The sequence below is a fragment of the Rhea pennata genome, chromosome Z, assembly GCF_028389875.1.
Source record: "Rhea pennata isolate bPtePen1 chromosome Z, bPtePen1.pri, whole genome shotgun sequence".
Classification (NCBI taxonomy): Eukaryota; Metazoa; Chordata; class Aves; order Rheiformes; family Rheidae; genus Rhea; species Rhea pennata.
Window position 1 is genome coordinate 7,581,451 of NC_084702.1, and position 27,511 is coordinate 7,608,961.

The 27,511-nt window shown below is 38.0% G+C and overlaps 1 protein-coding gene across 5 annotated transcripts in view; it reads left to right on the forward strand.

Moving 5' to 3' along the window:
• Positions 1–3,145: 3,145 nt before the first annotated feature.
• The window catches only part of LOC134153221 (histone-arginine methyltransferase CARM1-like), a 68,972-nt gene continuing 44,606 nt past the window's right edge, over positions 3,146–27,511 (forward strand). For 4 of the 5 annotated variants that reach the window (XR_009961132.1, XR_009961134.1, XR_009961133.1 and 1 more), the window contains exon 1: positions 3,146–3,349. Coding sequence is in view for 1 of the 5 variants with exons in the window: in XM_062599199.1 (XP_062455183.1) it covers positions 3,178–3,349 (172 nt within the window). In the remaining 4 variants the exon portion in view is untranslated. The remainder of the gene's footprint in view (positions 3,350–27,511) is intronic. The other variant, XM_062599200.1, reaches the window with a different exon arrangement.

Consider the following 27,511-nt stretch of genomic DNA (forward strand, 5'->3'; position numbering starts at 1 on the left):
TACAGACTTCAGCTGTCCATTTTACATCAGTTGTTTTGTTGCATATCAAGGTCTGTGCAAAAATCCATCTGAAATATAAAAGCCAGTTATTTTTCCACAAAGGCATTTGGCTTGACTAAGGCAGGCAGGAAATCTTTACCCATTTTTGGCACTGTTAACATTACACCAGAAACAGTTGCTATGCTGAGGTGATGCTGCTGTTTCTGATCTCATTCCAAATTTTGCTAAATCCCACTGAATGCATTTTTCCATAATAGCTGGATTACCCACACCAGTATGGCTTTTCTATTCAAAAAAAAAAAAAAAAAAAACAAAACAAAACAGAAAGCCTCCTTGATTACAGTGTGGTACTGTTGAGGGTTTCTTCTAAGCAATTTTGTAAGCAGAATTGTTTTACAAAGAAAAAAATCTTGCCAAAACACCTACCATGTATGCTGAAGAGTATACCACTGTTTAAGCTTTCTTACCCTTTTTCTGTTAACATGAATTTAATTAATATAAAGTTTATGAAAACGTGAGTGGACTAAAGAAAGCATTGTGGTGAAGTAGGGAAGGCATTAGAGGCAAGGCTTACTGTGATGTCTGGAACAGAAGGAGCTTTTCACATCTAACACCAGATTCTGTATGCACAAACCCACTGAGCAGGATCGAAACTGTTGTGATAATAATAAAAGTAATGAGGCTCTGCAGACACAGTCTGCACAGACCTGCACAGGTCCAATTGGAAAAGACTGTGAAATACAGACCTAGTTCTCTGCTGCAGATCTTGTCATACTCTCAAGTGATTTTTTTAAAGAGCAGTTCAGGTGTCGCTGGCAAATGCGCAAAGAATGAATGCTAGTTGATCTGTTCTAGGCTTCAGAGTCAAAGGAGAGGCTCAGTAATAACTATTGAATAAAATATATTGTAAATATATGTAATATATTATAAACTTTAAACTTGGGTCAGATTTCTGGGTATAAAATACATGCTTTAGCAACAGATATTCAAAAAGTTAGCATTTATACTGGTAGTGAAAATTAGGTCATAACATTAATTTCATACCTACTGATATTGCTGCTTTGGTTGATAGTCAATGAAACACAAAACTGGAATGAGAATGGTTTTCTTATTACTTACATAAATAAATTTTGAAACAAAAATACTGTACTTTATATACTAAAGCATAACTTCAGCAAAACAGCTTGAATAGTGTTTCCAGACAAATTTTGCAGGAATTCATTGTACGAAGGATATAATACTATATGGTCTGAGCCATGAGCCATGACGGCAGCATATCAGACTCTAGAATAATCTCAGAGTTTAAAGAGACTGATGGAAATCTGTACAGGAAAATAATCAGAAATTACAAAGGCAGAACATAATTAAAATGGATAGTTAGCTGAAAGCTTTTTTGCTTTCCAATTTAAGATTAATGTAAAAAGCCTAAGAGGAAATTTGAGAACTCCTTCTCTTATGTAGTATGACTCACACTAGATGTCATCACTGGTACTCTGAGGAACACTGTTTATTCAGATATGTTGTCCTCTTGAAGGACTTGGTCACTACAATTGCTTTATACCTTCAGAAGACATTCTAGCCCTGAACATCTTTGACAAGGGATTATAAAATAGAAGTTAGCTCAGATCTCTTCCCTGCAAGTGGAAAAAGAGGTACCTATATTTGGTTTAGGCAGCAACCTTGCTCCATCACACTCACTGCTGCAGCCAAGAACTGCTTTTACTCGAGCCACAGCCATGCAGGTGTTTGCAGGGTCTTCTTTCAGGTGGAGCATGATGCTAAAAAGGAAACAAGGCTGCAACTTGAAGTGGAAAAAGCAGCAAAAACTATTGTCTTAAGTGGACAGGCCCTCTCTGTGGGGCAGTGTTGCCTTATGTGAGTGAGAGGTAGTAACGCTGTTTTTCAGAACCAAGCGATAACTGGCAGAACCCCACTGAGGTGAGGTAGCCATCCAGTGAGGACTCCTCTATGAAACAGATACTCTTTGGTCTCTTTATACACATTTAAGCAATTTATCTGTCCAAATGCCTTTTTCAGAGGACTGTGGACAGCACCAGCTTGCTGTCTGTTGGTCCACTTGGTTACTGGTGTGCCATCAGCTCAGCATCCTTCAGGCTCTCACATCTAGAGGCAGAAGCTATCTGCGTAACTTTTTCCTGCTTATCCGTTGAACTGCTACAACTCTTATTCTGGCTCCCATCTCATATTTCAATTACATACAGATACTTTCTCCAGAGATGAATAAATGCAAATTTGCCTTACTTGTATTTGTCACTGTGCAGATGTCACTGTGCAAATGTCACTGTGCAGACAACTTTGATGGTCCAGAAGTCCCCAGTATTTAGCCTAGGGCTTCGTTCAGTGGCTGTGGAGCTGGCCTTGGCCGAAAGCAATCCGGCTGACTGCCCAAAGCATCAACTTGCCTTGAGCAGCAATCTCCGCACAAACTGTTATCTGACGGCACGCACAGACTGTCTTATTTCTTCTTCCTACAGTGGTAAGCAGCACCTTTTCTTTCTTCTTTTTGCAGAATAATGAAGGGGGATAATTCACCCACCTTCCTTCCAAGGAGGGTTGAGAATAGCTCAGAGCGTGGTGCTATTGCAGTGGCAGAACTGCCTTGTCTTTTTAGACAAACGTGCCCAGTCTTGCATGTGTGCCTGTGCTCCGAGAGCGTCTTGCACTCCCCAAATCAACGAGTCTCTGTGTATCTGGGGAAGAATCTCTTTTTGAACAACGTTCCTTTTAATACAGTCTTGGAAGCTGCTCTATCTTGCTTTAATAATAAAAATAAATAATAAAAAGGTTGGTGTAGGGGTAAAGGGAACTGTTTCGCGGCCGAACAGCGACACCTCCTGCAGACCGAGGCAGCGGCACGCCTGTGCCCTGAAGTGCAGCCGGAGGGACGGGGAATGCCGCCTCCCGACCGGACGCCTCCGGCAGCGGCGGCCGGGCGGTGTCGCTGCCGGCCGCGGGCAGCGACGGGCCGGGGCCGGGGCCGGGGGCGGGCCGGGAGCCGCGCCGCCCCTGCCGCGCAGCGCGCCGCGCCGCCGGGAGGCGGCTCCGCGCCGGCGGCGGCGCCCGGTGCCGCGGCTGCCCGCTGCCGGCTGGGGGAGGCGGCAGAGGCAGCAGCGCCGCCGGCCGCCGCAGCGCGGCTCGCTGCCGGCGGCGGGAATCATGGCGGCCGCGGCGCCGCAGCCGCAGCCGCCGCTGCGCTACAGCGTGAAGCTGCTGCTGGTCAGCGAGGAGCAGCTGCCGGCGGGGCTGCCCCTCACCAGCCCCGGGCAGAAGGCGCTGCAGCTGGAGGTGCAGCCGGGGGAGCAGGACGCTGACGTGACGGTGACAGACGGTTAAGTACCGCGCTGCTGCGCCGGCGGCTGCGGTGCGGTGCGCGGGCCGCCAAAGGCCGGCGGCGGCCGCGCGAGGCGGCGAGACGCGGCGCACTGGGCTGTGGCCGCCGCGCCGGGCGTTGGAGCCTTCGGTCGGGCAGCAGTAACGGCCGCAGAGAGCCCTGCGGGGCAGCGCGCTGCGCGCAGCTCGGCTCCCCTTTGCCCTGCTGCCGCGGGCTTGTTAGCGGCACAGCGCCTTGATGACCCGAACCCGCGGCAGGATCACGTTTTCCCTTTTGTGCCTGAGCGCTCTTAATAACTTCCGCTAGGCCCAGCCCAGCAGGTCTTTGCCACCTCGCCTGAAGCACAAGATCTCGATTTCTTCTAGCGAATCAAACGGAGGAGACCAAGCAGCAGAGCTGGAAAAGAATAAAATAAAAAAGAGTAAAGGGAATACAGACTGCTTTGTAGCTATCTACACAGAGCTACGTCTCCTCTGCCTTCCCTGCCCCGATGCCAGCTTGGCAGCTGCGCTGTGCAGGGACGCTGCGTTCCCTGGGCCGGCGGCCGGCCTTTGCCAGCCTGCTCGCAGCGCACTCTGGCCCGCTTCCCTCTGTACGTGGTCTTCGAAGGTGTACAGGGCTTACGAAGCAAGGGTGAAGCCTGTGTGCTCATAACGCATCTGCAGTCGCTCTCACAGATGTGTTATGGGCTGGTAGTACAGCTGTCACACGGTGGAACCCGCTTGGTTCTGAGTGGAGGACGAACTGGAACAGCTGTAATTGCAGAAAGCAATTAAGCATGCCCTCAGTGGGGGAAGGGGGTGAATATTAGCACCACTCTTAAGCAGTTCTAGACCCCCAACTCTTGCTGTGACTTTGGTTTTTCGAAAGTGATCCGAGTTACTTGTGAAAGGATTACTGGAAGAGGTGGATTACAATTATGTGTGGTTTTAGGCCAGCAGTGTAAACAAATCCATTTGTACACCAGTTGATACAGATATTTGCCTGTCAGAGCAAACAGTCCTTTAAGATACTGTTTTATAGAGCAGGAATGACAAAAAAATGACCATTGATCCCAGACAGGATGTACGTGGGTCTTGGATTGCATTAATTTAAAGATGCCTGTAGTCACTGCTCATGTATTAGTCTTTGACTTTGCTTATGCTCAGTTCTTCCTCATGTGTGAAGGAAGGACCTACGGGAAATTCAAAGTTAGCAGATAATTTATGTGGAAAGAATCGCATGGGTTGCAACTGAAAACTCTGAAGATGCAGAAGTGATTTTTTTTCCTTATGTCTAGCAGCACTGGGGTGTAATTTACGAAGTATTTGTTTGGTAACTTTTGTGTAAGGGTAGATAACAGGATCAGTATATTATGATATCATTCTTGCTAAAAGAGGAGAGCTCGCATACTTGTTATGAGGTGCAAACTATCTTTTGCCTTTTATGATAAATTGTTCATGCTTCTAGCTGTGCCTTGTCAGACCAGGTGCATGACAGGAATCTTTTTAGTGATAACTAGAAGTTGAGTAATGCTTGGATATTTGGGGTATTAAATGGGTGATAAAGTTTGCAAACAACTGGATAACCTAATCTCTTCTAAATTCTGCCACTCTTATGTATTTGGCATTAATATTTCCTCATTAGCATGATCTTACTTATTTAGGCTCAGCTAGAATTGACAGTTTCATTCTGAAGGGGAATGTTTTCTTACAAAGCTTGAATAGGAGTGATCAAGAGAAAAGTCACCACAGCATGTTGTTGGTAAGACATAGGTTATATAAGCAATAAAAGAAATAATTGACATAATTTGAAGTGTTGGTTTCCCCCCACCCCGTACTCACACTGAGGTGTTGAAAATTACTTTATCTTCAGACTTGCTAGATGAATAAGTTTCCCAAAGCTGGCTATGTTTGGAAAAAAACAATTAAGTAATTGTGATACTCTGAACTCATGTTGTAGGAGGATTGTTGTTTCTTTTCTGATGATAAAGAAACAGAGCTCTTGTTTGGCCTGCCACCGACTTTCTTTACTGATAAGGAAATACTTGTCTGGAAAGATTTTAGTGGAGAATTAACTTTATACTTTTTAATTTATATTTTAAAGTGATAAAATAACCTCCAATCAAACTGCCTTTAACTTGTAGATCACTTAAAAATTATCATGACTACACAGAAATTCTTTAGCTGTAGGTCTGTGGTTAAACTGGCAGTCAGAAGGTTTTATGCTTCACCTATCACTGCTGTATTTAGTCCTGTACTATTAATGTCTGTAATGTAATAATGGTGCTTGAACACAGAGCTAAATATGAACATAGACTGTGCCGTCTCATGAGTTTAAAGGTAGCATGTGGCTGGGTTCTGTTGTGGTTGATAAAAATTTTTGCCCTCCTCACTGGCAGTGTCATCGTATGCTTACTCTTTGGGCTGGAGCAGGGAATGTCATCATTAATCCTTAATGTTACCCATTCAAGTAGATCCACACTGGGACAATATAGTGCCTAAAATCTAGGGAAACCAATCCAAAGACTTCATTCCCCAGAAAGGAGTGGAATTTCTCCAGAAGTGGAACAACTGGTCATGGACCTAAGAGATGCAGAAACTTGCAAACAGATGCAGGATGTTCAAGAAAGGAAAAAGAATGAAGGTTTATGCTTTAGTGAGAGACAGATCTATTTCAACTGTGGGACAGGAGAAAGAAAGAGGTTCTACAGTACAGTATAATTAGAATGTGTAGAATGGGAAAAAACATGAGACTTAGCAGAATACAGGTGCGGAAGGCAGCAAGTGAGTGCCCTTCTGAATGCTGTGTGGAGGGACCAATACTGAGCTGGAGCTGCAGCCTTTTGGAAGAAGTATCCATCAGGGCATTGGTTCCTGGTGAGCTGTGAACCCAGCCTCATGTGGAGGGAGAGTGTTGTCAATAAGATGGATGATTGCCAGGTCCTGCTGACTTCCATGACTGTTCTTAACCTCTGATTTGGGAGTGAAAATGCAATCTGCAAAACCATGCTAGAAAAGTTGCCAACCACTTATGTGAGGAATTTGATCTTGAGTCAAAATATTTTCTGCGATGTTGATCAGAAGCAGGAGAATTGCTGTTGGCTGTGACATTATGCATTGCTTAAGGAGGACGGGATATTAAAAATATAATTTATACCTGTCTTACGGAATGATGATAATAGAAATGAAGAAATCGTGGTTGGAAAATTTAGAACTCTGGGGACAAAAGTACGAAACTGGTGTCCAAGAAGTTTTCCAGAGAGACCAGGAGGAAAGCCAAGACTGCAGCCTACTTGGATCAAGGGAAACTTAAGAGCAAATGGCACAATGTAATGCAGGATACAGAAAGGATGTAAATGTAGCAGTCCTGTGGCTTTTCCAGGACTCTGATATCTTTTGGATTCACTTTCATGTGGTAATGCTCAGTCTGTAAACAAGCAGTGATCTTAAAGAAGTTAGCAAGGTTTTTACTGAAGGTGTTAAGCCAAAATTTGTGATGAGTCTGGAGACTTAACCTCTCAACAGCACCTCTACATTCTTTTTGTCTTATTCTTGTTTAACTGCTTTGAATGACTGTCAGCCAGTGTTTCTCTGAAGTACATTTTTCCCAATTCCTTTGACAGCTCAGTAGGCAATTACAGTAAGCTTCCTTACATATCCTGTTAGAAACATGGTGTAAACTCCTTGGAAGTTCTTACTGATTTTGGTTCCTATTATTGGTTTATTGGTGCCCTTTTTTAGTCCCGTAAAAATAACAGTGAAACAAACACAGAGAAGATTTAGGTTTTCAAAGAAGAAAATGCCTTCTGCCTCAATAGGTCTGAACATATTGAAGCTTAGAATAGGAGTTGGTAGCTAACCATTGCATCATCCATACAGTTTTTCATTAAAGTGCAGGCTTTGTAGACATGCATGTTATACCAGCTGTTCACTCATTAGTTTGTTTTTGCTGAGATTACTAAGAGTAATCAAATCTCTGATACATTTTTAGGACAGGGTTCACTGCTATACCTGATAATTTTTGTTGAAGGAGAAAGAGAACCAGAGAAGTTATCACTTTCTTTCTTTCTTTTCTTTTCTTTTCTTTTCTTTTCTTTCTTTTTTTTTTTTTTTTTTTTTTTTGGTGGCTCAAAAGTTATTTAAGAAAAATTAAACAGTCTAATAAAAAGGTAATTTTCTGTCTAATAATATTCAGAATATCTCACAGAGTGATACATAAGTAGTACCTGTTTCTGCAAACAATTTTTGTTCTGAACACCTGTATAGAAACTAAATGAAACTAGGGGTAAGGGAGGAGTAAGTCGTATTTGTTTTGTCAAGTCAGCAAAAAATTGTTTTTTGAAATTCTGCTGTTTTTCACCTTCTATCTGCCAGTACCTGCAATAAAGTTTTTTGTTTTATCTGAAGACAGACATAAAAATTGTGAGACTGGTAGATTCTTTTCTCTCAAATGTATTCATAGTTGAAAGAAAATTTGGAAGTCTGTAATAAATCTGTGTTTTGTTCTTTATATGTGTTAGATGAGGTCAAAAAAGAAGAGAAACTTGAGTCTTCCATGCACAAGAAAGGCTACAGGGTAAATGCAATCCTTCAGACTTGCTATGGTTTCTTCACATGTGAGAGCTAATCTTTTTAAAATACTTCTAAATTGTTGCTGGTCAGAAAGGATGGCCTTCTACCAATAGCCATGAATTATGGAATAATCAGTACAATAATTTAAGTGACTGTCCCAATGAAATTCTGTTGGATTTTACCACACTTTTCATAGGTATTTAAATTTTTTTAAGATTCTTAATTGTATCATAAATGGTTGCCTATTTACTGAATTCCAACTTTTGAACTCTAGGAGAAATGACATCCAATTTTTGATCATGTTATTAATATTATATTCTTTGTTTAAAGTCACTCTTTACTTTAACTCTTCAGGAGTCTGATGAAGCAGAAAATCAAATGAGCTGATCACATCTTGGATGCAGATAAGTTGAATGGACAGTAGGGAGTATTGACTATCGTACTGCGTACTATAGCTGCAGAGAAGCTCTGCTCCTTTTTGTCTTAATAAGTACTGGTATTAGAATCCACATCTTCAACTGGAGTAAAATGACAAGGGGGAAATTAATGTAGCAATATTGAACTCAAGGAAAATACGTTCTGTTTGTTCTATCCAAAGTAAGGATGCTAATTAAAACTTCATAGCTTGGAAAATTCATCACTGCAAACTGGTCTGGTTCTACCAACTCAGTGGTAATAGATCAGTCATGGTAGTGAGTTTCAAACACCATTTGGCTGGATTGGATAGAAACCATTAACCACAAGACATAAAATCCATATACTTTTAGTTGGCTGCTGATTGGTTCCACGCATGTAGTACCTTGTAGTTGGATATACTGCATTTTTTTTTCATGTCCCATATTGAGGCTATTTTTTAATCTTAAAACATTGAGAGACTAAGAAAATAAAATAATTCAGTTATGAGCTGAAATTCAGAAGTATCAAGTTTAAAAATATTGCAGAGTTTATTGTTAGCATGAACTGTAAATGCTTGTTTACGTTCTAATGCTATTTATTAGTAGCATCGCACAGATAGTGGTAGTATCAATAGCCCTGGTGTGATGGTAGGGGGCAATCACTGCAAATATTTCTAAGCAGCAGAACTGATGCGGTTTGCCATTTCCTTTTTTCTTTTTTCTTGCCTTTTCCTTTACCTGAAAATCTTCCTAGTGGGGAAAAAGAGTTGCTTCAGAAAGTTTAGGCAGACCACATGAATAACATTTTATAGGTATAATTCAGGGGCCTCCTAACATGCTGGTGACGTGAAGGCTTTTAGTCATCCTTATGCATTTCTTACAGTATTTCCTAAAGGATTTCAGGGGATTAGACAATACACTTAAATTTCTTTAAGTTATCATGCCTATTTTAAGGCCTTTTTTTGTTTGTTTTACTTTCTCAGAGGGAAATTGCAGGTCTCTTCATCAGACAATTCATCAGACACTGCAAAGACACTGCATTTGCCTGGACATATCTAATCATCCTTTTTCAGTGTTTGTCATTTAAACCGGTTCCTTCTGTTCTGCAAATTAGCTTGCAAATTATGGTATAATTTGATGACTGTCATGCTATTACTGATTATACAGCTTTCTAGGAAAAATGTCAGACTTTGACTGACTTGCAAGGTTTTGAAAGCATATGTTGAGATAGTATGTAAGATATCGTTCACTTTTTGAACCTAAACCACTGAATAAGGTCCTTGAGGAAACAGAGTTAAAATTTTCAAACCTAAATATATAGTGGTAAGTTGAAATAGTTAGAAATATCTTTTCACAATTTTAAGTTAATAATCCTAAATGACCTGTCAGAAATTTAATGTCTCAGAGAATAAAGATGCTTCAATATTTTGTTACTTTGCTGCAGCTCAATATTAATTTAGCAAATTAAATTATAACTTTGAACATCCAATACTCATGCTAAGAACAGATGATACGGAATTAGTTCCATGAAGAACTATGCATATTTTCCATGATAATGCGTTTTTCTTATATTTTCTTTTTCATACATTGTATGAAAGGTAGATAGCATACCTCAATGAATATATTTGGCCAACCTTGTGTGTGTTTGCTTTTAAATTGTTGTGTAGTACCCCTAAAACCTTGCCTATATATTTTAATAAAAACTAGTTCTTTCCTAAAGAATTCACAGCCTAATCAGAGAATACAGATGAATGCTAGAAAGAATGAAAATATGGTATCCTTTTTTTGTATTTCACAAGCTAAGGAAACTTGAGGTTTTTTTTTAACGTTAGGAGTCAGCTAGGAAGTGTCACAGTAAATGTTTAGAATTAGTTTAGGATATTTTTTAATTGAGGGAGGAGAAAATACTACCTCCGAAATAGATTTACTTTTCTGGGTTTATTGGGAAGAGAGAAGGGAGGTTATTTGGGATTTTAAGAGCATAGGTTTGTTTCACTGAATTACCTAAATTGTATGCATAAAAAATAAGAATAGTTACATGCCAAACTGGCCTGATTCAGAGCCCACTGATATTGGTGAAAAGATTCTCACTGTCTTAAAGGGAGCCTGGATCAGCTGCTGCCTTATCTCCTTTTTTCCAATTGAAGCTAAAGGGATCAGTGTATCCCATAGGCAAAAAAAAAGACAACTGAAATTTGCCAGACACGTTTTCTTAAGTTGTTGTACTCAGTAATGTAGTGTATTCATCAGTACATTTTGTTGACCCACACTTTTGTCTCTTGTGCATCAAAAGCCTCTGCTGTTTTGCATACTACTGATAAGTGAAGCAATTTTTTAATACACATAAGGGTTTTCTTGTAGTAGTGGTGCTATAATCCTGCTCTCACAGGGGACTAGCATATGTTTGTTTTAGCATAATAAGAGTTACTAGTTGTAATGGTTTTATAGTAATATAGATAGATGGACAGATAGATAGAGTGTATATGTAGAGAGAGTGTATATATATATAGAGAGAGAGTCATATTTCCCTGTTCATTTTTGAATTTTATAAGTATGAATTTTCTTTTATTGACTCTGTGAGTAAACTGAAGCTATGTACAAATGTATTTAGATCTTGAGGAAAATCTAAAAATAAGTTATTTTCTCCTTCTTTCAAACTTTCAGTAATTTTGTGTATTATTTATAAATTCATTAAAGTATCTGCATCTGCAAGCACACTTGAAAATTGCTGGTACACTTTTATGTTTATTTATATACTCAGTAGAAAGTCACTTAGTCATAAATCCTGATCTTTCCAAAATACATACGAGTAATTTCGTCTCTATGATTTATTGACATTGACTTCAATTGGCAGTGCACATGGGTGTAACTTGAGTGGCATTACTTCTGCATGTGTTTGTAGGATCAGGTTCTTTGTACCCGGAAAACAAATGGCAGATAGACATCTGGAAAGGAAACCATCCATACTGAGATCATGATGGGGTGATCACATTAGGGCCAGCTGCTTGTATGCCAGGTTCTTCTGGCAACTAAGGAGTGTTCACTAGAGAGAAGTGTTCTGATCATTTCGCACTGTCATGTGTGTGTAATGTTCCAAATATGAAACGGAATTTCAGTGTGAACCCTACAAGTGTTTCTAAAACTGTAGCAAAAAGGTTTTATTGGCATCTTACTTTTTCTAAATACAGCTATGGTTATTTGATTATCAAATAAGCAGGATGTAGAATGTGTATGAGATGCTGATAGTATAGAGAGAGGGTAATAATAGGTTCAAACATACATAGGGGAAGTTTCATAGGAGAAGTTCCAATTTTTTTGGCAGGATTTAGTATCAAATCTAGAATTCTTAAATCTTAATTATTAATTACTGTATTTTGTAGACAGTACTTTAGCACTTCTGTGAAGCAATTAAAAGATTCCTGAATTGTATCAGGTATAGTGAGAATATGATAAACTAATAAATTCAGACATTTCTGCTGTTTTGGAATAAGAGGAAGGGAATGACTGAAAATTGTGGACTATATGTCTAACTATAAGATATTAAGGTAAGGCAACACAGAATATTGATGTCCTGAAGGTTTGTTTGAGTCTTTTATTTCTCACTTTCCTCTTACCACTGATGGATTAAAAATATAAGATATATCTGTATCTGATGATAAAATTCAACAAAACCTATATATTGGGCCCAACAGGTCCATACATCTTGGGCAGTGATTCAATTTCTTAGTTCTCCTAGTTTTAGGAAAATAGAGAAAAGTCAGTCATAAGGAGAAGTCTGTCTCTTTAGAGAGTCATGGATAAGAGGTTACTAATTTACTACTCTCTTTTTCTTCATTAAAGGATGACAGTTTTAGAAAAAAAATCTGTTTTTTAAACTTATATTTGATGATACATTTTATTAGCCAATAAATAGTATTTAAGCATTAGATGGTACATTTTAGTTTAGTTCTCAGTATAATGTGGAAGAAGCTGTTATCTCAAAGTGGTAAAATTCATTTGCTGCAGGCATTTATTGCCAGATTGCACTCATTAATACTTTAAAAAATACTGCTGCTGAGAATATTGTGCTTTTCAATCATTTTTATTATTATTTAAATGTAAGTGGTTAAACCACATATCATAACTTTCTCTTGATATTTTTATGGCAGTTTATCTATGTGTTAGTATAGCTGTAAGGTCCTGAGTCGCTCAAAAATGTATGGACATAAAATTGCCAAAACCAAGATAAAAGTGAGTATTTGATTGAAATTAGAAAAGAAAAGTGATTGCAAGGGTGAGGAAAGAAGTCTGTCTCCACATTCTGGAAATCTGGTAGCACTATACTGGTCTCTTCCTATTTAAGATGTTTTTGTATAAAGAAGGAGATGCAAAGACTGATTAAGCTGAGTAGACACCAATAGTGTGAAATCAGTTTACTACTAGCAGAATGAGGCATTACAAAATGATATTCTCGATTTTCCTCTTGATTTTCCTCTTAAGTCCATAAAAAGTACTTAAAAGTAGCTTTTACACTGCCATTGTATTCTTTGTATCTATGCTACTTGAAAACCCAGTGCTGTATTGCTGCATTGTCTCCAAGCTACAGTGACTTGCCACAATAGTTTCCAATTACTATTTTGTAAATTTGAGGTTAATGAAACCGAACCAGTTTATAGAGAAAATAAACTTTAAATATTCTTGTAGAGATACTTGTGTATAACTTGTTAATATATTTCTCAGGATGGAAACACTTCCACTTTTATATATATATATATATATATATATATATATATATATACACGTTCATCTGAAAAATACACTTAATTTCTCTAAAGGTTGCTGCAGTATAGCTAAAACATATATTCTCTGCCTCAAATAATGTTCTAATTGTGGTTATTTCAGAGTATTTGCTTGAGCTCTGACTGTCTCACAAACTATATCCAAGACAGGATTCCAAAAGGGCAGTTGTCCTAAGTCATCGTCATGGTGAATTCATGTCACGTGGATTCTTTACACATCCTGGGTGCCCATTTTAGTCATGTATTGAGCTTTAAACGGTGCACTTAATATTTAGAGGAGGCATCACTAGTGAGATTTCAGACAGAGGTATTTGTTTGGGTAAAGTGGCTTGAATATTGGAAAAATACTAGGACCTGTTGATTCTGAATATCAGTCTGACTACTTGTATCTTGCTTTTGGTTTAATAAACTGAGTGGTGCTTTTAAAAATTGGATATGTCATTTACATTAGTAATCAGAATAGTCTCAGTTGTTATTGCAACATGATACTTAATCTTCTTGAGGCTCATGGAATAAATAGCACTACTCATAAAATCATCACAATTGTTCACTGCCACAGTATTCTTTCACCGCTTGCAGTCGGCAGCTTTTGATCTGCTTGTGATTACATATTTTACTGGTTAAGCTGCATGGCTGGAGATAAAAGCAGAGCTCTGTTTTCAGGTTGACAGACTAGCACTCCTTAACAGGTGCACGGTAAAAGCCAGCTATGCCTTCAAAGGTCAGGTTATATATTAACTTTGAGTGTGTTGCCTGTAGATAGCTTCCAGACTTGAGTCAGTATCTTTGGAAGATGAGGTGTTTTGCTGTGCTGGTCTACCACCTTAGGTTAACGGTTGCTGAGGGATCTTTGCATTCTGCTCTGTTGTGCGCATAAATACTCTCCATTGTATTTGAGGTATTAAAAGATCTCAAGAATCAGCCAAAGCAATGAGCCCTGTGATACAGGTGAGCAGGCTCATTTAGAGCCCACTATAGTGCTTCATTTACATCATCTTTTATTTTTGTCAGTTGCAAAAGGTGATGTTGAAAAAAGTATGGAAGAAAGTTATCTATGTGAAAACCAGTTTTTGTCCATAGTCATCTTCATTATGCAGGCCTATTTTTGAAACGAGATAAAAGTATAGGGAACAAAGGAAATGGAAACAGAAAGCTTATAGGAGTAGATAACCTGTCTTAGAACATCTTTGCTCTAAGGGTGATTTGTAATAATTATTGAATTAATGTATATATCTTCCTCCTTTTAATCCACAGACACAAAGAAAATCTTAAAGTAAAAATACTTTGACATGAGGATCAGGACAAGCAGAAGGGGAGAAAAGTAACAGCAAATGCTAAATCTTATGTTCCTTGAAAGAGTTCTATCACTTAGGGAAAGTCACTGTGAGATGTATGCCTTTTCAGTTGATTCAATGTTTTAGCTAAACAACTTAGTTTCAAGAAGTGTGGAAAGTATTTCAAACCATTTTTAGATAACAAATTTTACTTAACACCTTAATCAGAGGAAGAGCAGTCCAAAAGCAAATACTAATTTCTCGGGTACTAGGAATCTGTGTGCAGATACAGCTATCTGCTACATCTGTTTCTGAAGTAAACAACCACTGTCTAGACTTACTTCCAACAAGAGCATTTCATTTCAGATATCATTGAGCACTGTGCTATGAGAGTGAAATTATGGAGAACTTGTTGCTTTGATTTCTTTTTATCTAGTTTTGCCCCCTTCTTTGTCCCTTTCCCAGACTTTATCATGTTTCTGCTCAGATAGTTGTTTTCAGGGTTTGCTGCCAAGGAACACTTCACCAGGATCTCTTTTAAAGAGGAGCAATGGAGGAAGACTGGTACTTCAGACTTTTTCTCATTAGTTATATGCTACCTAAGGAAAAGATTTTAAAGAAATTAATAATTTCTTGTATTTTTCTGCTTAGAAGTCATTTAGCAAGTATTGATTAGAGGCACTAGTCTAAATGTAAATTTAAGGTCAGTTTATTACCCTAGTGCTTGTTTAAGGCTTGTTTTTGTTTGAGAAAAAGGTAAGAGAAAAATATGAAATGTGTAAATCCTTTTGAAACTTTCGTTTATTTATTCTTTTTTCTTTCATTCATCATGAGTGGATTTTTTTTCCCTGTTGCAAGAAAATGGCACTCATTTGTTACCTAACAGAGTAACTTTGCATTTTGAGATTAAAGGAAATCTAGGCCTATTTGTAATTATGCGCTTACGTTTAAATTGCATGGAATTTGAGTTTGTATGCCTTGCTGAAGTTGCAGCCAGTGTGTGTAGTTCATGCTGTTGTCATCAGTATAGTATCCTAAGACTTTTCATTTGAAGTGATAGTAATAGTAAAGCTCTGAATTGGTAGACTATTATGGAAATAAAATGGCTAACTGGGCAAGTCTTCAAGGCTTGGATCTCTGCAGAACTTTCATTACATGATACAACAGTCTTTTTAGACAGTTGGATTGTGGTTATTCTTTATAGAAAACAAAGAGGAAGGGTGCTTCTTTCTATATTAGAATGGTATGGTGCATTATTTGAATTTTAAGACTACCTGCTGACTAGCTATGTTGTGCCACCCTACCTGATTTCCTATTTTTGAAATGAAAACCCCTTATCATCGTGTTGGAAGTAAGTCCAGACAGTGTTTGTTTGCAGGGGAAATGGGTTGGCATGCTGTACTGTCTTCGAACAGCAGAACTAGTTTGAAGGAGTATGTAAGATTAGTATATGGAGCTTTGTTCCCAGTTTGCTTTCTTCATAATATGATGTTACATTATTTCAGAGTCCTTTTTGCATTTATTCACCATGTTTTACCATTCTAAGAAAACATAAGTTGTACAGACTTTTTTTCCATTGTTGTAATTTGGTTTAAGCATACACATCTGTCCTGAGTTTCTGTAATTATAAGATTTCCATGTTAAAAATCTTACGATTTCTCTGAAGTAGTACACATTTTCAATGTTAACAAGTTATTGTATTAAAACTAAAGCTCAACAATTATTTTTATAAGTATTTACAGTTCATTTAGAGCCTTGAAGGATATTTTTGCTATTGAAGTAACAGTAGTCTAAGAAAAAGAAATTTAATGATCGGTTTTTTTCTAATGTGAATTCCAGTTACTTTTTAAACTAATGACTTTTAATTGGAAGTATAGTATTTCAAAGCTTATATAGTAAATACCAATAAATCACATATGGAAAAGCAGTTTCTTGACACACAGTGTCATGGGGATAGATAATACAGTATTGCTACTGTTTCTGATACACAGTACCATTAATACAGGAAAAGGAAAAAGAAAGACAAGTCTTGTAAAGGCTAGTTGGGAGCAATGGGAAATATACTGAGTGCATTGCTGTGTTCTTCGTAGTTCTTTTCTAGTGTCTCAGAAATGCAGTGAAGATGAGTGTTGTTTTAGATCTGAGAGGGTTCTGCTTTTGTTACCTTTCAATCCTGTAAGCTTTGTATGTGTCCTCTAAGAGTAAAAAGTACTCTTTCAAAGTGCTGAATTTTCCATCAAAGCTTAAGTTAGGGTGACTGTGTGATCAGCTATTCTGTCATCATAGATAAAAAAGTCATTTTTGCCTTTAACCCTTCCTGTGTGAAAACATTAATTCATGTGCGGATTTAAGCAAGTTTGATACATAAAATACACAGAACTGAAGTTTTTTTCTCCTGAAGTAACAGAGACTTCTTGCAATATGTCAAAAGAATTTATTTTCATTTCTGTTGAGCTTGAATGTCTTGTATGGAACTTAATGTGCCAATTAATAAATGAGGAAAATATGTGCCAAATCCAGTGTCTGTCAATTGTATAATTTGAATAGAAGTTCCTGGTTGGGTGTTTGCAATTCAGATATGCATAGGTTCAGAAATCAGCTTGCAGGTAGGTAAGCTGTGTGCCGTAGGAAATGCAAGACTTTTTGCAGGCCCGTGTTTCAGACATGTACATGTGTCAGTTTGAGGTGTTGTTAGGTTCCTTTAATGGGAAAAAAATAAGTCAAAATTTAATATCGAAAATAAAGGAAACAAACTCTTTGTTTAGCTATGTTTACACATCCAATTTAATGTTTTTCTTCTAATATTATAAGTGTATTCTCAGATAAAAATAGTTTCTGGTTTGGCAATAATGTCCATTTATTTTCCTTGGTTAAATATTTGGAACATTTTGAAACAGAAGAGGGGAAAATCACTGGCCTTTCTATGAGGGCTAATAGAAAGAGGGGGCTTTCTATTAGTCTTGTTCTTTTTCCCATTTTAATATGTAAAGCTATTACTGAACCACTTGAACTAAAACGTCTCAACAATACAAGCATGCTTAGAAGTTCATATGTTGACCTCTAATCAATTTTGAAGGCATGCTTTCAGACTTGTAACCTTCTCAGAAATGCAAATAACATCTTCTGACATCTCACTTGGTAGCATTTTTGAGGCCCTATTTCCTTACAGAATTTTAAGCGGTGTATTTCTGTTTTTAAAGATCATTTCTAACCTTAAAGATACTTTATTTTTCCACAGTGAGAGGTTTTCGCCATTGGGTTTGTTTCTCCTGTTCATTATAAAAATGTGAGCCCTTTTACAAACTGGCTGTGTATATGGTTCCTGACATTAGCTCACATTCTAATATGTGAGTTAACATAGGGCCCACCTGGAAGTAAGCCTCATTTTTCAGTGGCACGTAGACCTTGGGAGCCCTGCTCTACACCGAATGGGTATGAAATTGTTTTAAATGTGAGGATGAGAACATTGAATGTGTCACAGAGAATCTATGGCCCCTGCAAGAGTGGAAAAGCAGTGCTGATCAGCAGTGTTCCTGACCCCTTTAGTGCAGTAATAGCTGCCATGCTTACAAAACTTTCATGTAGTTGCTGACTGCTGTAGTTGTTTACAGTGAGCTGTGGCATTCAGTGTGATATAAAAGCGACAAATTGAAGTAGTTGTATTGATTCTACCGAACTGAATTTGAAGTGCTCTATTTTCTTTTTCCATTTTAACAAAAACAGAACATGAGCTTTTCCCTCACCAATCAAATACTTTTTCAGGGCATGACATTGTCCTTCTTTACTGCCTTGATGCCAAAATACAGAGTCTGATGCTTTTCTGTCTTTATAGTTGTTTTGACAGAGCATTATGCTACCTCTCTGTCCAGATAAACAAAGTTCTTTACAGATCTGTAGATGGTAAATATATTTTTACTGATGCCCATGTTGTAGGGCTAGCAGGGGCCTATTCCAGCTTCCAGGTACTTGCCCACTGTTACCTACAGATAAAAAAACACATGAGCGTTATCTACAGGAGCTCCAGCGAAACTATGGAATATTCCAGGTTAAGAGGCCAGTGATTTCTCTAGATTTAGGACATAACCATAATATATTAATTATAGTTGGAAACTGATATATGACAGAAGACAATGAGTGAGAGAACTTGGAGTGAATCATTCATTGAATTCACTCCAAAATGGCTATTAGTGCATAATCAAAGTAAAATAAAGATTATAGAAAGATTTAAGTGAGAACTTGAAGTGAAAGTTCCGGTAAGCCATATTCCATTCTTTTAACAAGCTCTTAAAATCCTATTAATACATAAATTGTTTACCTAATATTATTATGAACAGCACTTCAAGATTAATAAATCTTAAAAGGACAGACATGTTTTTATATTTACTTTAAGATATGCATACCCATTTGTAACATTTATCCCATAATTTTAGCTGGAAAAGTAACATTTTAAGGGTGTTTTTTTTTTTGACAAAATATCTGCTAAATCATGGTTGGCAAATTATGCCTCCTGATTTTTTTAAAAAAGCTTTACTTTACTATGCAAGTAAAACAGAAGTAGGAATGGATTATAGGAAGGCAATGTATGTCAGCATAAGTTTTTGCACTTGCTGTATGTTAATCATCTGCTATGTGAACAAACATTTTAAAAATGGTTACAGCGTGAGCTGTTTATCTGCTAGATTAAAATTATTGTAAACAGAGGGCCTAAAGTAAAAGAAAAAAACCTCTCACCTTATGTCTTTGTGTAAATAACAGTTATAGTTGACTATTAGAGCTTTTTAGACTATTCTGACTATTTAGAAGAAATGTACAGTCAGAATGGGACTGTATACTGCTTTTTTTTTCTTTTCTTTCTTTTCTCTCTCTCTCTCTCTTTTTTTTTTTTTTTTTTTTTTTTTTTTTACGTTTGGTTTGGTTAGGCTGCCCTTGACCCTTTATTTTCCTTTTGCCTGCAAATTCTCTTTTGTCCAGGTATCTTATGCTGCTTGGCCCTTAATCTGCAATAGTACCGAAACAAGAGCTCTTGTCTTTGCTATTTACTTATCCAGTGCTTAGTATAATTGCCTTTCACTGGAATTTTCCTCTGTTGCACATAACCACTTTTGTTGATGAAAAAGACCAGATATCAAATGTATAATACTATATTAATTTGCAGTATTTTCTTAATACAATATTGGTGCCTTTGAGTCCCTCTTGAACTGCAGGACAGTGGAATTTTTCTAAAATGCAAATAACATGCAAAAAGAGTTTTTGTACTGAGAACATACAGCTATCTCCAGTCTTTCTGTTCTATATAGTTTTATCGTTTTACTTTCTCTTTACTTTCTTTTGCTACTCCGTCTTTTTGAAAGCAGCTAAAGGTTGGGAAAAGGATGGAGGTGTTTTTTTTTTCATATACCTCATGGGACTACTGCTGTTCCGTGTGTGTATTTGTGTATAGGTGAGTAGAGAGACTATGAAAATAGTATCATTTTCTCTTTTTGTAATGAACAGAAGAGGCTTCATTTCTGTATGTAGCAGCTTCATACTTTAAAGGTAATACTGAAAGCAGCAGTTTTGCTTCATCTTTATTACTGAGATCTAATATTTCTTTTTGCAAATAACATTTGTTTTGATTTTTTTTCTCTCTTCTAATTTGTTTCTTGAGATCAGAATTTGCTAGTGACTTTTATTAAATGGAGGGACAAAATACCTGAAAGACTGCCGAAAAGAACTGATCAAGTCTCAGGATGATTGGGTTCAGGAGGTTTTCTGGTTATCAGTATGGTATCTAGCTGTATTCCTGAGTTTCCAGTTGGCTCCAGACAGGAATTTATGGGCATGTTCACACTTGCTTTAGATTGTGATTCTTCTGATGAATCATAAATTCATCATAAAATTCATAAATGAATTTTAACCATGGCGTGATATAATTAGTTTATGGTTTTGATCAGCACTAAAATTCTCTTTTGGACAAAGCAAAAGCACTGTATTTTAGGGTTTTTTTGGAACGGTTATAGTCCTTTATTTAATTAATGGCCATCTGTGAGACTCCAGTCTGGTTTCAGTTTTATTCATGTTTCAGAGACTCTGCTTACTAGGAACTGGTGACATCATTTGCCTGTGTTGAGTCTATTGAATCTTTAACTGTCCTTTAATTAACTTGCTTGTTGCACTGATTTTTTTCTAGCCATGTGTTTGGCTCTTACTTCATTATCATTATCACTAATCATTCAATCATTATCACTAATGATTGCTAATACCTCTGTAGAATTTAGAAGATAAAATACCTTTTCCTCCAGGCTGTCTCAAACAGGATTAGTTCAGAAACATCAACAATATTTGGAGTTAAAATGTGTTGGCTTGCAGTATGATTGACTGCTTTAGTAATAGTAACGGGATGTTCTTCAGGCAGGTATTTTTCTCCAGAAAAGGCTAGGTGGTAGTTCTTAAACAGATTATTCAAAGTATGTTTTCCTAATTCCTAATGGAATATGTGATATGGGCAAACGCTGCATCTGTTGTGGTTTTGGTATTTGATCCTGAGGAAACTAGTACTTTTTCCTGTTTATTTTTGCTTTTATTTCTTAACCATACAGTTACTGAAACTTAGGGTTACTCGACTGGTTTTCCAAAAGTGTTTTGAGGTTGAGAAAGGAGAGCGTGTAAGGAGTTCTCATTCTGTGAAGGATTCATTAGGCATCTTTGAGGCTCTCTGAAGAAGTCTGTCTTTTCCCATTTCTGGGGAAAGTTTAGGATCTTTAACAAATAGAATCATAAGCAAAAAAGCAAGAGTGCCTAAAGCAAGATGAAGTAGATACAGTGTAAATATTTTCCTTTTGTAATAAGGTTGTGTCATTTGTGTTTGATTATGAGATGATTTTGTGGTTAAAGTACAGGGTTAGCAAATGTTAGGTCTGTGCTTTGCTCTGCTGCAGCATTTTTCTGGGGATGCAGGAAAGTTACAGTTGTTTTTCTGTCATAACAAAAGTTCTGTTGAGAGGTTCTCTTGGCCAGCCCCTCTGAATAAAACAAATTGATCCATAAACAGCAAAATAAAGAAGCCTAGTTTTCCCTGAATTGATTTGTGTTGCTTGCATCCACCATTGCTTCTTCCTCATCTTTTCCTGCTGTCACTCAAGAGGTTTCGCCTTGGCTCTCTCACAACCCTCTCTGTGATACATTGAAATTACTCCAGTACTATGCACAAGTAAAACTCCTGTGTCTCTCACTCATGTCCCCCAGCCATAGTTGACTCTGGAGTTGGCTCTAGAACACAAACCAAGGAGAAAACTTATCTGTTTAGCATGTCTCAGCTTTTTCTTGGGCAAGAATGGCACACTTGGCCTCTCATCTTTGCTAAACCTTCCTTTTAATACAACTTGCATGCCGCAGCCCATTCTTGGCAAGTACGGGAAGGAATACACACACATCAATGTGATGCAAGTTCAATCCACCTTTATTCCTTTGTCTATCTAACTTACATATCTTTTCCAACAAGCTCATGCATCCATGCACCTCGCAAAGCATCTCTATTGGTTGTCTAGTATTGTCCTACGCACATCTGCTAATTGGCTGTTGTGTTGACTCCCCTTCTGGGTGCACATTCTGTGAGTGATTACAGGCATCTGCTTATCTGCTGGGTTGACTCCCTTTCTGGATGCATATCTTGTGAGTGATTACAGGGGTCTGCTTATCTTATCTTCTTAGTCCTCTTGCCCTCAAGGAATTCCTCCTTGGTGACTTTTGAATGGCTTGTTGCTTACTTCAGTTCTTTAGAATCCTGCAAGATAGCCAAGGCCCCGACACTTGCAAGATGCCAATTTTGGTATGTCAGCCAGATTTAGCTTAAATCAGCCAAAGAATTCAAAAATTTCATGGGAATATAGGATTACTGGTCAGCACAGTTGCACAAATTGAACTTCCACAGGGATGGTGGATATCTAACAAGTCCAGGTGTGAACTGCATTTGAATATTTCCAAAATACCTAAATCCATTTCAATATTCCCAAATTTTTAAAAATGTATTTGAGATTGTATTCTTTAAGAGTTGCCAACTGAGTTTGATGGATTTTAAAACCTGTTTCTTGAATATTGGTTAAGTAGAGCATCTGTTGATCAGTAAATTTAAGTCAAATAAGACACCTTTAAAAATTTTGTAAAGGTATAACTGGCCTTTCAATCTCTTGTATTCCTATTTCTGAATAGATTTCTTAGAGACTTCTAGTCATTTAAGTTCATCATGCATTTAAATTTTGATGAAGTTGCTTCATGCTATGTCCATTAAGTCTGTTTTATTGGACAAAGAAAAACTCACAAATTTTCTTTTGACATTAGTATCTATCAAATGAAATATTAGTCAAACACTTTTTTTTTTAGGAGCTGCTATGCTTGGTTTTGGTGAAGTTTTGCATGAAAGCTGCTTTATGCTGTGGATGGAGATAAAGTTAAAAGAATATGTGCCTGCTTGATATTTATATTTGGAAACTTTGATTTTCTTTAACAGAGGAATTGTTCAGAAACCTTTGTGTCCTTCAACAGTGGACATGCAAAGTACTGATGGATTTACTTTCCATTATTTGAATATTTGAGTATTTGTTGTTATGGGAACTTTTTTCTTTTGTGAAGGAGAAAATAAGTATCCTTTTTGGTTTCTGAGTCGTCTTCTTCTTTGACTTTTTTTTCTCTTCACAATTTTCTAAAGTTCTTGCACAGTCCAACAAAACTGCAATAAATGTTGCTAACTTTTGGGGTTCCACATGATACACAGTCATGACACATTTCTTACAAATCCATTTTAGTAAGTGTTTTTGATCTGTATAGATCTGTATAGATATATTAGGAGCAAATTGAACCTAATCATGGTTTGAAAACAGTTAAGTAATATGAACCCAGGGAAACTTTGCAACTTAAGTAGACTTGCGTAGCTTGGGATATGTGAGGGTTGCATCTGCATGCAAGACAGGTGATGGGGAAAACAAACAAGTAGAGTCCTTATTTTTTGTAGTCTACTTCAAGAAAATGTTTCACATATTTATTAAACGTGAAAGAGTTATAGAGAATAATTTGTGTTTCCCAACAACAGAAAAGCTGCTCTGTGTGACAGGTCACACAGACTTAATAATGAATAATTTTTAAAAAAATGCTTTTACAATAGGGATAAAGGAGAAAACCTCTGGATCTTCCTGCAATAGTCCATTTGTAGTACAAATAAAGTGAAATAAACATTGGGAAGCTGAATTTCTGGTCTGGAGTCTTATTCCAAGGAGCTGTATTGAAAGACAGAGTGTTCCAGCCTGGTGATTGAGAACATTATTGTGGGCCCCAATTTAGTTCTGTGAAGCAAATAATAACTACCAGAATCTTCACATGACAAAGACAGGGAGAAAACAACTCTCAAAAATCTTTTGAGTAAAGCCCTGGGCCTGTTGTGGTCTTACATATATTTTCCATGTTTATGAATTGCAGTCTCTGGCATACCCTCAGCTTTCTTAGAAGATACATTGATGCGTTGTTCTTATTTTTGGTTTTTGGCAATAAATAAGAGCTGCCATCCAGGAACTGAATTGGTGAAGGAGGAGGCTGGCAGGACCCTGGTGAGATCCGGTGAGGACCAGAGCAAGGCCTGTCAGGATCTGTAGAGCCTGGCAGCGCTGCAGGCTGGGGCCAGGGGCAGCTTTGTGAACAGCCCCAGGGTTGGCAGCAGCCAGTGAGCCAGGGGTAGCCTGTACTGGGCAGTACTGAAGTACCAAGGGTGGATGTGTCCTGGGCTGTGTGAGCAGGCCAGTCAAGGGAGGTGATTATTCTCCTCAGCTGAGCACTTGGAGACTGCACCTAGATCCTGCATCCAGTTTTGGCTGCCCAGTACAGAAAGACCTTGATAACCCGGAGCAAAGAGGGTTACGGAGGGTGACCAAGATGGTCAGGGCTGTAGCCCAGGCTTTCTGAGGTGATGCTGAGGGATCTGGGCTTGTTCTGCCGGGAGGAGAGGCAGCTTTGGGGGGACCCAGTATCAGCCTCTAGTACATACAGGGAGGTCATGGAGAAGATGGAAGCAGGCTCCTCACTGAGGTGGGAGAGAGTGAGACGAATAGTGTCACTAAAGAAGAATCCTGTTGCCCCGTAAGAGTAGAAGCATATTAAGCAGGTATTAGTATTAACTTGTTTTGAACCTGGATGTAAGTACATTAGTACAGTGTAGCTGTATAAACATTTTTATACCCAATGGGCCAATAAAGATTAGTGTTTAGGCACTAATAAGGCACTGTTAGGCACAGCCCTTCTGCTAACAGTGCATGACTTCTGGCCTGTTAGGCTTATTCTCAGGCCTTGTTAGGGGAACTTTGTGTGTGAGCTGGAAATTGGTAGCAGGTGTCTCTGCCTGTGGTGTACAGTTTAAGATGATAAAAAAGGCTTTGAAAATAAGGGCATAGGGATGGGTCATTGATAAAATAGAGGAGGTTCTGACAGGATATAAGAAAACTTTTTGCTGCAAAGACTGAAATGCTTACATGAAATTATGAAATTTCATAATTAAGCACTGAAATAGGCTGCCCCGAGAAGTTGTACCATCTCCATCCTTAGAGGTTTTCAGGACCCAACTGTATAAAGCCCTGAGCAGCCAGGTCTGAATTGATAGTTGACTCTGCTTTGAGTATAAGGTAAGACTTCAGCCCTGCAAAAATTGCCTCCAGCCTGAATGTGAGTCTATGAATAGCCTTGAGAATCCATCTGAAGCTTTTGAAAGAATACTTTTTCTTGTACCTGGGCAGGTAGAAAAATGATTTTAGGATAGCCGGTATGTTTTTAGAAGTTCCACCGGTTAAGTTTGTTTATGAATTGCCCACTATTACACGGAACAGTTTGAATGAAAAGAGACACGCAGGTAAAATGGCAATTCATGTATATGTTGTGTGAAGGGGTGAATTGCAATTGCATTGATTCACTCCTGTATTGCTTACACAGAGAACATTTCCCTTTCACACTTAGATTTAGTAGTCATTTAAATAGTGGATGATGTATGTACCTCTTTAAAAGTTCACATGACTATTGGAAGAAGCAAACATTACATTTTGGGAAGTATGAAAAGACACAAGAAGTCCACATGCTGACCTTTTTGCAGAACTATAAAATGCTTTGGCAAATTCTAGCAAGCCCATATGGCTGTGGGAATGCAGCATACAGTGCTCAAGAAGAGGCTGCGGGAGCAGGTTTTGTTCAGCTGAGGGAATAGAAGAACAAGCGTGAGGAGGGTCTGGTTGCTATCCGTTAAAGAGACTATGGTCACAGATTGTAGCAGGGGAAGTTCTAACTAGCGATCAAAAAAAAGTTCCAGTAAGAGTGTTAAACCTTGGAGCCCCAAAAGACAAAGAGCACTTGGAAATAGCAGGTGTACTGATACATTTATTACAATATTTTGGAAAGTGGTGGAGATTAATTCAAGTGTTCCTTCCCCCTGCTTTTTGGTTAGTTCTGCCTTTGTTTACTATGTTAAACTCACAACAGAAAGGAAGTTTTAACATTGAGAAGAGAGTTGGTATAATGGGTCAACTGAACTATAAATGTAACTTCTACATGTATGAATATAACATGCTTACTTGACAGAGAAGCTGTCATTTCCCAGGCCTGTGAACCATGAACCATGGGTGAAAACATTGCAGAGATAACAAAATGTGGATCAAACCTTAAAAGTTATTGTTAATATTATGGAAGGGATCTTAAAGCTGTGGAAAACCAACTGGGTGTGCAGACCTGTCGTAGGGGAAATATAAAGCTAGTGTGCCTTTAATTAGTTCGCAAGCATAAATTACAGAAGAGACTACAAATACAAGTGAATGTGCAGGTGTAGGAGTGAGCTAACTTAGATGGGACACATGGCCTTTCTTGATGACCTTTATTTGCATGATTAAGCCTTGCTTGAGATGGTATCTTACAGTGGCTTTCTGTCTATTCACTTCTCATTACAGCAGATGCTGTGAAGTGTCAGACTAAAAAATGCACTGACTAGCTATATGATATGTGTCTATGTGCCTTGTCCTTTCTCTGTGCTCCTTTATACACTTTTAGCGAAGTAACATAACTCAGCAATGCACGGTTAGTGTTCTACTGAAATTTTTATATTAATAATTTATTTACTGCCTCTTGCTTTTCAACCTGCCTCTTTTCTTTGCCTTCATTCTGGGTTCCCTTCAGCTTTTCTCTTTCATGTTCTGTAGCTTATTGCAGTATATCCTTTTTCTGTGTTATTGTCAATTTTTCCACTTCCACTGTTAGTTCTCTTTTTTTGTCTAGTTTTCCCTAACATGTTGCTTTTTCTGTTTTGTTTTTCTTTTCTTCACTTCTATTCACAAAGATAAAATGTGCATGGGCAAAGCAATACTAAGCACTTCTTGTTGGTAGAATGGACTAAAATGAATGAAAGAACAGTCCAAGGAAATGGAATTGTGGAGCTTAGCTGCTTCAGTAGTCAAGATAAATATATTATGCAAATATGACGTTATTTGAAGTCTTTACCTTTTGTAGCCCATATCCATAGCAGCCATAAGCATAAAGTTCCCTGACCTGTTTCAGGTTCCTGGAAGTGAGAATGTGGATTCTGCTTGGTTTGCTCATGCAGTTGCCTCCTGACAGCTGCAAGGCTGATAATGAGACAGTATGTACTGATTTAGACACTGCTTAAGTCTCTGATACTGTGTGCTCTTCTGCAAGGAGCACAATATGCAGGCTTACCCTCTGCTGCTGCTGTGCCTAGCTCTAAAGTAGTTGTGTGTTCTTTCTCCAAAAAATTACATTGTCATGTCTCACATGACAGGTAGGTTTATTAATGGTTGTCATACATGGCCAGTATGCCATGTGTGCGTCACTGAAAAAAGCTGCTTTAGTTAATAGCTTTGATTCCTGACTCTTCTCCATGCTGTTCCATGTGCCAGAGCAGCATCTCTAGAGGTTTTTGAGACATGCACATAGGGTTTTCACTAGCAGAAGTAGAGGTAAAATTTTGTATTTAAGACCTGATTTGGATACAGGTTGTCCACTCTTTGACGTCCGAACAACTTCACAAGAACTGTAGTGTATGGATGATAAGCAGGATGGATTTTTGAAAACCTGTGGGTCATTGTAGAAAATCAGCTTAAGAAACAACATAGTAGAGAAGATATATTTTCCCTAAATTGTGTACTGT